This window comes from Gossypium hirsutum, chromosome A08 (genome assembly GCF_007990345.1).
Source record: "Gossypium hirsutum isolate 1008001.06 chromosome A08, Gossypium_hirsutum_v2.1, whole genome shotgun sequence".
Lineage (NCBI taxonomy): Eukaryota > Viridiplantae > Streptophyta > Magnoliopsida > Malvales > Malvaceae > Gossypium > Gossypium hirsutum.
The window spans coordinates 4,925,471-4,936,019 of record NC_053431.1 but is presented as its reverse complement, the minus strand read 5'-3'; the positions used below and the strand labels follow the sequence as shown (position 1 = coordinate 4,936,019).

At 32.2% G+C, this 10,549-nt stretch overlaps 1 protein-coding gene across 1 annotated transcript; it reads left to right on the top strand.

Moving 5' to 3' along the window:
• The first annotated feature begins 2,433 nt into the window (after nucleotides 1-2,433).
• Nucleotides 2,434-6,756, top strand: LOC121204912 (NAC domain-containing protein 86). Its single transcript, XM_041075705.1, has 6 exons — nucleotides 2,434-2,840; nucleotides 3,527-3,807; nucleotides 3,886-4,188; nucleotides 4,534-4,938; nucleotides 5,796-5,877; nucleotides 5,976-6,756. Exons 1-6 carry the CDS (start codon nucleotides 2,684-2,686, stop codon nucleotides 6,563-6,565), a joined length of 1,818 nt encoding a protein of 605 aa, XP_040931639.1. The 5' UTR covers nucleotides 2,434-2,683; the 3' UTR covers nucleotides 6,566-6,756.
• The last annotated feature ends 3,793 nt before the right edge of the window (nucleotides 6,757-10,549 follow it).

The window sequence follows — 10,549 nt, the reverse complement described above, 5'->3', positions numbered from 1 at the left end:
AAAGTTTGCAACCGTAGATACGCGACAGCTTCGCAGCAACCAGTCAGTGAAGGCAGTGAAAAAGTCTTGCTGCCATTGTGGGACACGCAGCTCCAGCCATAACTCAGTCGCCGCCAAGCATTCGCGAAATATGTGATCGATCGATTCCATAACAGCACTACATATCGCGCAAGCTGTATTATCAGACATAGCTTTTCGAAAATGTACCTGGTTCGCGTTTAAGCGTTTAACCAAATAAAAAATCTGATTCGTTCCGGACAATCCAGGTGCCATATCCATTCGACTTTTATCTCCATATCCGGAGGATTCTCAATTCTCATCAACATATTATAGGCGGATCCTATCGAATATTTTCCACTACTTTCTAACCCCCAACAACAAGAATCCGGCGTATGGTGGAGGTCTGTTATTGGTAGAGGGACTGCTGCAATTTCAAGTTTCATCCTACTCGGTAACTCGCCTGAAACGACCTTTAAATTCCACTGACCATCAACATTAATGAAATCCGCAACCTTCTCTGTTCGCTGCTCAACGGCAGGGAGAAATAAAGAGTGACATAATGGAGTGTCAACCAGCGGCGGAGCCTGGGGCTGGCAAGATGGAAAAAAACTTTTACCCCATGGTAAAATTATAGCATGGTAAAATTATAGTTTGATGTCTAAAAATAATAATAATAATTTAATTCTTTAAAATTTATTAAAATAATAAAATTATATTTATATTATCATGAAAATATATAATTTAATTTTTATTAAAAAAAATCTGACTTCGACTTTGATGTTACCCACCCACCAATCATTTCAAAAATTAATCCGACCCGTTGCCTACTTTCCATTTACAACCTCGTGATGTCGAGTTTTTAAAAGACCCCGCCAAGTAGGCGAAACAGTCGCTTTCAATTCCACGTCCATGAAAGGCGTGTTGTGCATTACTTCTGTCTAAAAACTTGGCACCATACAACATCTTGATTAGTCTGTAAGCGCCAACCAGCCGTGGCAAGCATGGCTAGATTATTTAGTCTAGCCTTCCGTAATCCAAGACCCCCTTGACTCTTGAAATGGCAAACTTGGTTCCACTTCACTAGATGGTTGTGAACCGACTCAGTAGAGCCTCCTCAATCCCCATAAGAAATTCCCATTAAGGCGATCCAACTGGTCACAAGTTGCAATTGGCAGAAGAGTAAATTGCATTGCATAAAGAGGGATGGCACAAGTGGTAGACTGAATTAACACTTTCTGCCCTGCCGGTAATAGTACATTGCCTTTCACCAGAAAAGGAGCTAAGGTTTAAAGCTTCAACTCCATTTATATTCGGCGAACCTTTCACCAGATCCTTCCATCTTCCATAACTCATCAGAAACCTGGCTCAATAACTCTAGGTTACAGTATCGTGTGAATTGTTACCGACTACCAAATCTTCTCTTTGTATCAACAAACCCCATTAACTCTAAGGATAAACTTCCAAAATGCTTCTTTACCTTAGATGCTTTAGTAGTATTTTATCATAGATGATGGTAATTTTTTTTCTCTAAATTGGTATTTTAGAATCATAACATATATAAAATCCAATTATGAAACATTTAACCATTATTGAACAATAAAGTTGCAATCATTCCATTTTGATCTACCACACCTTTTACAAAAAGAAATGAAAACTTTCCATGAAATGCTTATATGTTGAGATTGATTAGTTGGACAAGCCCAAGCATAAAGTCTTCCATATGATGTGTTAATTAGGATCATTGGATGCTAAGAAACGACAATATTGCACATTTTAATTAAGAATTTTTTTTAATAGATATCATTTTCAAATTTGATATTTTCTATTCAATAAGTAAAGTATATTCAAATCATTTTTAAGTAAAAAATAATTAAATTCCAAAACTAAATCAATTGTTTAGTTTGATAGAAAATGGAATTAAATCAATTCTAAAATAATAGAGAAACTCAAGAAAAGTTTGTGGGTCAAGTAAGCTCCTTTCTCTAATATGAATAGTATTAAGAAAGTGGTCGGCTAATATATAAATCGCTCCATTGTTATATTATACTTTGATTAAATTCAAAATTAAGTAGAATTAAATCTTTTAACAAAAAAAAATTCTTTTGATATTGTTTAAGAGATATAATAAAATTGTTTGAAACTAATTTAGATTGATTGACTGAAAGAATTGATCTATTTATGAAAATGTATTGATATAGGTGTTAAGGTAAAGGAGGAGTAGGAAAACCAGATTCCTAGTGTTTAAAATGGGAGAAAGAGAAGGGGGTGTAGGCACGTGTAGGTACGTAGCCGAGATTCGAAGAAAGGACATTGCATGAAGCATGGGATAATTGTAAGCCAAAGCAACCAAACCCCTCCAAAGCTTCAATTAAACGATTTCATTCTTTTTGCAGGGAATCATTTGATTATATCAAATCAAAAGCAATTACAAAAGCCATCCAAAGGGCGGTGTGGCGGCCTTCCTCTCTCACCTTTTTCTTCTTCTTCTTTTTGTCTTTCATATCCTAAACTCTCTCTCTCTCTCTCTTTGGATCTTCTTTAAAGCCTCCGTCTCTTTCTCTTAAACTGTAGTGAAGGCCAAGGATATAATAATCTCTCATACAATACAACCATATTCTTGGCTTTCACTGCCGCCCATTATTCCATTTCTTTGATATCATTGGTTGTTTATTAATCAAAAAAGATGGGTGCTGTTTCATTGCCGCCTGGTTTTAGGTTCCACCCGACGGACGAGGAGCTCGTCGTTTATTATCTCAAGAGAAAGATTAATGGGCGCAAGATTGAATTGGAGATCATCCCTGAAGTTGATCTCTACAAGTGTGAGCCTTGGGACTTACCAGGTACTCTTTTTCTGCCTTTTTTTTTTTCATTTTCAAACAATATTTTTAAGTTCAACAGCAAGAAACGAACAATTAATTGTTTTTATTTTCGAAAATCTAAAATAGTATGATATACTTATTATTAGAAAAGAATGTTGAGAAAATATATATACAACTCTCAATCACATTCAATAATACAATATTATCCAACAATTCCTTGTTGGAGTGACAAGAGTATTAAATTATAGATATAAAAGTTAGAGTTAAATCCGAAATAACCTCAATAATTATAAAAAAATAATTAAAATATTTTAAATAACCTAAATAAATAGATATTTATCTTTCAAATATAATATATTTAACTGGTTAGATTATTTCCCATCTATGATTTGAGTAATACCTGTATTCAGGTATAATATATGCTATTATATGTTTAATTATTAATAAATGTAAAGGTAACCCTAAATTTGTGAAAGGGGAATCTTCATAAAATGATTTGTAGAAGAAGATGGGAATCTTCATAAAATGATTTGTAGAAGAAGATTGTTTGTATTTTCAAAATAATCCGTAATCACATGCACCATATACGTGCTTTATGTTTATGATAAAAAAAAATCCTAAAATCTTAGCATAAGACTGTGTAATTGTTGCAAATGTTTTCTTGTTACCAAATAATCCATAATCACATGCATCATATAAATTTGCAGGGAAATCCTTATTACCCAGCAAAGATCTTGAATGGTACTTTTTTAGTCCTCGAGACCGTAAGTACCCAAATGGATCAAGGACAAATCGAGCAACTAAATCTGGGTATTGGAAAGCCACGGGGAAAGACAGGAAAGTGAATTCTCAGACACGAGCTGTAGGGATGAAAAAAACCCTGGTTTACTATCGAGGAAGAGCACCCCATGGCACTCGAACCAATTGGGTCATGCATGAATATCGTCTCGACGAACGCGAATGCGAATCGGCTTCCTTAGGCTTGCAGGTTAGGTTATCTCACCGTTTCCACGCAAATTTTCTTCGTACCATTGCATGAACTTCACTGATCGGTTAATGATTGCAGGATGCTTATGCTCTTTGCCGTGTGTTTAAGAAAACTGCAATTCCCCCCAAGGTTCCTGGGGACCATTACCAAGCCGTCGCGACTCCAAATCAGTTTGCTTGCGACCATTCATCGAGCTTCGAAGAGAGCTCCGATTTTGGTATCCCGATCGATACTCGTTCGCCGAGTGTTCTCAATCGGTCACCTATTGACATTTGCGATGCCAACGAGGTTAAATGGATGCAATCCTTGTCCCATGATGTGTTTGGCTTAAACAATGCATCCTTCACAAACTACGAAACGTTACCCTACCATCCATCCAAGGTAAATTATTTTTCAATAATTTAATAAAATTAGAATCAGAAATTAGTACAATTTTATAAGCATTTTATTATAACAATTAATTTTATTTTACAACCGATTTTTTATGTTTTATTTTTATATTTTATAACAATTTTTCATCAATAACAACAATATCTGTAAAGTATGAAATTAATAAACTATTTACTGAATTTTTTCTCTATAACGACACTTTGTTAAATGTAATATGTCTAACATCCACTTCTCTCTCTGTAATATTTAAATTTTTTATAAATAAATAAAACTATTAGAAAGAAAATTAATTGTAACTTAATAGTTAACCGGTACACTAAATCACTATTTTTGTAGGTCGATGTGGCACTCGAATGTGCAAGACTACAGCACAGGTTGGCACTGCCACCATTGGAGGTGGAAGATTTCCCTCGACTTGGATTCACCAACCATAAGCTGATGGCAACACCACCACCACCAATGCGTGAAACCGATATACTGCAGGAGATTCTCTCGGTAAATCCAATCGGCCATGAAGATGCTTGGGGGGCTAGTTCAAGCAATAATAATGCCTATGATTTCACTTTCATGACTGCCAAAAGCATGTACCAAAACCAAGTGAACGAGATGAGCTGTGCACAATACATGAATAAACCTTTGGAAGAAGCCATTACAAGTCCCATAGAGATAACTGAGGTGCAGGGAGAGAGAATGACTGAAAATTCGAGATGGGTGGGAATGTCGAGCAAAGATCTAGAGCAGGTAGCATTTTTAATACTTTCGTTTACATATATAATTGGTGAAATTTTTTTTGGTCCTTATACTATACTCAAATTTAAGATTTAATCGTTATATTTTAGTTTAGCATAATTTGTCTTTTATTTTTAGAATATCATTAGTTAACTTAAATCGTTAAACCACATTAATTATTTCATTTAAAATACTATAGTAGATTTTTCTTAAAAAGATTGTTTCCGGCACAAAATTCATGTCAAACATGATGAGTTGGGAATAGCGTTTTTATTTAGATTAATTAATGATTTTATAAAGTAGTGGACTAAATTATGCCGAATTAAAATGTATGAACTACCAACTAATGTTTGTGTGATAATAAAATACATTGTATTCCTAAGGAAAGAATTTAAGTTTGAGTCCAGAATTTGACCAGAAGTTGGCACGGCCCTGGCCCCCTAAAATGAAAATTTTTACCTTTAGTCTTTTTATAATTTTAAAAAATTTATGTTAGTATATGATAAAATTACACTTTGGGCGCCCAAAAATGAGAAAAAATTGATTTAATTCTTTAAAAGTTATAAAGATATAGGCTATTAAAATGGTAAAATTTTACTTTTGCTATCATAAAAATATACACCTTTATTATGGCCCCCTTCAAAAAATTTTCTGGCTCCGCCCCTAAATATGACATTATTGAGAGGGATCAGCCATAAACCCCGAAAGTGTCTTCAAGGACAGTAATTGAATATAAATGATACCTATATTATACAAAAAAAAAATAGAGAGAGAGGGACTAAATACAAAATCTAAGCATAGTATAAGGACCAAAACCATAATTTGATGTACAATTCTTATTTAGTCCTTTCATTTGATTCGATGGACAGTATTGTTTCATGGAAGAAAACAAGGTTGTTCCTATCGAAAACATTTCAAGTTTTACAAGAAATGAAGACAATGGCATCCAAGGTAGGTTACCAAAGATTCAAAGTCCCATATCACCTCCTCTTAGTTCTTTTCTCTCGGACTTAAAAAAATTCTATATTTCTTTTGTTTTTTGCATGCAGGAAATGGACATGATTATAATAGTTTCGAATTCGATAACACCGGTATCAACAATCCAGAAATGGAAGATTTCACACATGGATTCATCGACGATGACCCCAACGATCATCACTTTTTAGACGAAGGCAACATGGACGATCTCACCACCTCACCAAGCTTTGAACTCGTCGAAGACATCAAAATCAACCATGGAATGTTCGTTTCAACTCGGCAAGTTGCCAACACGTTCTTCCACCAGACACTGCCTTCTCAAACAGTCCAGGTCCATCAAAATGCAATGACACCAACCAGCTTCCATTTCCAAGTGGAGAAACACAAAGGGAAGTGCATGGCAACAACCATGAGTACCTTCACAAAGCAATGCAAAGAAGCTTTAAGTGGCTTCCTTTGTATGCTTGTGCTTCTCTTGTATGTTGGGGAAGAAGATGATGGATTGAATGGTGGTTCAAAGGAGTGTAATAAGGAGAAGGAAGTGACAGATTATTTGTTGATCAAGTCTAAAACTAGCAGTTGGAATGACTTCGGGTTGGTTTGGAAAAAATTGGGGTTTTTTTTCACCATTTCTTTGGTTTTGTGTACATTGTTATGCTAACTATATATACTGACCCATTTGGTGTAATTTTAATTTTATAGTTGTCAATTAGGAAAGGTGGAAAAGCAATGGAAGGTGCCTTCTCCATAGTTGAACACACAGTTTATCTTTAATTTCATATTGTAATGTTTTAATACTAATCAATCATAGGAACTCATGAATAAATGCAGTCCATTTTAGCTTCTGAAATAGTTAATTATGTATTTTCTTTTTCTCTAAATCAAACTAAGAATTAGGTTTTCTTTTCATGGCAATATCTTTAAATTTCTTCTTTAAAAAAATTTTATTTAGTTACCCTTAAATTATATTTTATCAAGGGTTTTGAATTAAATTTATTTGTTGAAATAGTTTTTGTTTAGTAAAATTATTGTTCAAAAAGAGTTAAGCTCGAATACAATTATAATTTAAAACCGTTCTTTAATTGTCAGTCAAGAACAACTATGTTTAGGACAATTTATGTTTAGAACAATTGTCATTTAAATTAACGATGATTCAAGATAATTAAATCCAAAACAATTCATGTTTAGAACAACTACAGTTTAAAATATTACTAGTTCAAAACAACCGTCACTTAAATATAATTCTATTGAGAACAACTGTTATTTAAGAATGACTGTCATTCAAAACCGTTGTTATGAAACATTATCTTCGTAGAAAATATATTAGTTCACACAAACAGAAGAAGTTGAAATGACCTTGGTATTAATAGGATTCTTAGATTATGTTCATTTTTGTATGTTCAAGAGAGTTTCACTTCATAAATTAAAATTAGAAACAATTAAAAATTTTTACCTATGATATTTACTCTAATTTTTTTTAATAATCTTATTATAAGTTTTGATCATATCTAAAACTACCAATAGCTTATTCTCAACCCATAAATAAGAGGATAACGTGTTTCAACGCACTTGAACCAACATTCTCCTACTTTGACAACAATATTCATGCCAATCGAGTTAAAATCTAATCGGTAAATTTTTATCTGTTAAGTATTTATATATATGTAACTGAAATTTCTCTTTTGTCTATTTAATATTCTAATTTTGTAACTCATATTCTTTACAGCAACGCATAAGAGTTTTTGCAACTCTTTTAAGTGCATTTGAAGTACAATATAGAAATTTTTTAAAGCTCCTCAAGTTGTTTCTTTTAACTAAGTCTTATCTTTAGACGCACTTAGAGCATGTTTGGTTGGATGGAATTGCTATTCCATTCCGTTACTATTTCGCGCGCTACAGTAATGCAATAATATGATTCACCCTTTAAGTGATTCCACATAATTGCTATTGCACCTTTATTCTTTCAACTCTTGTAATAGGAATTCAAGGGTTGTGGGTCTGAATGCCTATTCAAAACCACACCCATAATAACAATTTTAGGGTATGTTTGGTTCATTGTAATGGAATAGGGCTGTAATTGAATAGAGCTATAATAGAATAGAGCTGGAATCAGTAATTCAATTATTTGGTTGAATGAAATAGAATAGAGCTGTAATAGAATTCTTGTGTTTGGTTGAATGGAATAGATGTTGTAATAGTATGAGTAAAAAGACTTAAATGACCGAAGTACCCTTAGTAGAATTTTTTTTAAGTAGATGATTATTATTATTGTTATTAAATTTTAATAAAATTATTGTTAAATATATTTTATTAAAAAAATAATAAATAATTTAACCATATTTTAACATAATTATTATTAAATATAATTTAATAGCATTCTTAATATAAATATTATTTTATGAATTAAAAAATCATAATATATAATACTATAAAAATAATATATAATCTACTTTATTATTTTTAAACTGCAATACATATTTAATGTGCTAAAATATCATTAGTGAAATAAATAATTTAATTATTCTAAAAAAAACAAAATATTAGAAGTAATAAATAACTTGAGAATTATATTTCACATCTGAGTATAATATTCATATATTAACAAAAACTTCACATAATGTTGGATATAATTTTAGAGCACTCTCTTGAATGGTCATTTCTGGCTTTTGTTGAGTTAGCACTTCGGAAGCAATACTCTTATTGATTTCAAGGCCAACAGTTCAAATGTTTTTCGCCAATAAAGTGGCAGCATCACTAAATGAAGTAGAAAAATCACCTTGCATCAAAAATCCTTTTTTTTCTTCTTTGAAAAATGTGGAATCACCTTGGTTTCTAGCTGGTTGCGGTTGTGTAGCTGAAAGATCCATGTCATCCAAATCAATTAAGAGATTATGTCCTTGAATTAGCTAAAAAATTAATTAAACTAAAAAAAAGATTAAAAAAGATTTAGAAACATTCTTGGAATGAAAAAGATGTTGAAATACTAAAAGATATTAAAAAATATTGTGAAAAATATGGAAAAATAAAACTAAATTTCCCAGATGAGAATAAATAATATACTTAGATTATAGAAACAGATGCCAGTCTAGAAGGATAGGATAGTGTTTTTAAATTTAAATACCCTGATTCATCTAGAGAATATATATGTACTAGATTTTAGTAAACCAAATTTTAACTTATATAAATATGTAAAGAATTATATTAACATTACAAAAACAAAAATTTGTTTTGTAAAAGTTACAACAGCTATGACAGATATTCAAAAGGATCATGTCAAGCGACCTATTCAAATGGTAAAGATAAACATTACTCTGAATTACACTGTTAATGACAAAGCAAAAACATTGCCAAAAATTACAAAAATAAAATTTATTAGACATCCTCAAAGAGAAGCGTATCCAAAGATTAAATAAAATCAGTAAAGAGCTTAAGGAAGTCCTAGAAAAAGATACCCCAATCTAGATATATGAGAACCGAAAGAATAAACTATTATATTCTATTGCAAGAAAACAGAATGATCAAGCTGCCAAACAACAAATTTATCGTTGGATCTACACCATTAACTGCCCAGATGCACCAGAAGCGAATCACACCAGAGCAATTCCTAAAAACTTTGCATTATTGGATCATTGGAAGTAAAATAGAAATTATGCCAGCTAAAAATTAGATTCAACTGCTAAGTGGTAGAATCTTAACGTGAAAAATGTATCATTAGTCATTAAACATATATATACATGCTCTCTAAACTGAAAAAGCTAATTGCTGTTAATTTAAATTACATTTTTTGTTAATTACTTGGATCGAGGCTCACATAGAAAACAATAAAGGCCATCTAATGTGCATAGATTGGAGAGTTATATAGCGTTAAAACTTAAGCGCAAATACGTTTGATTTCCTTTTCAATTCAGCCCAGTTGATGGCTCGAGTGCAAAGCTACTCAACTCTCTTATGAACAGCATGGGATTTCCCTGGAATCAAATGTCAAAAAGACCATTTTAATCAACTCTGAAAACATTTTTTACTTGAGCTAGAAAGCCCAAAAATTATACAAATGACAAATATAAGTGAAGCATGAGAGGAGACCACCAAAGATAAAGCAATAGACAAACCCATAATTAGCTAAAAAACTAAGCACCTAAAATCAAACAACAAAATTGAAGAAAACAATCAGAAACAGTAACCTTAAAAAAACCCCTAAATCAAATTTACGAAAACTTGAAAAAAATCGAGATAGCAAAAGTCTCAAAATGTTGAACAGAGAACTCTCGCCCCCCATGGCGTTTCTGTTCTGCACACTGCCAATTTACAAATGAATTTACAGAAGCAATACCAAGAAAAACCAATGAACCTTCAAAAGGATCACAATTTAGATTACAAGCTGTAATTTTTTTAGGTTATTACAAAATGACAGCTCAGGAGGTAGTAATCGCATGTTTTTATACCTCCTTTTACAATAAAACCATCCTTGTCTTAACAGTCTGTTTCTATAATTCATTGGCACGCCAACAACCTCTTAACAAATATATACATGCATCCAACATAGGATTGAAAGGGGGAAAAGAAAAGTTGAAAGAAGTGAAAGAACTTTAACTAAAAAAATCAGATAAAAAAAGGAATCAAAGGCACTTACTGTAAATAAGAAGGT

Excerpts from the sequence above, each read along its gene's own strand:
- LOC121204912 (XM_041075705.1), top strand. The coding sequence starts at position 2,684 with ATGGGTGCTGTTTCATTGCCGCCTGGTTTTAGGTTCCACCCGACGGAC. Across the intron at positions 2,841-3,526 it reads TGAGCCTTGGGACTTACCAG|GGAAATCCTTATTACCCAGC; the intron begins GTACTCTTTTTC and ends ATAAATTTGCAG. Across the intron at positions 5,878-5,975 it reads TGAAGACAATGGCATCCAAG|GAAATGGACATGATTATAAT; the intron begins GTAGGTTACCAA and ends TTTTGCATGCAG.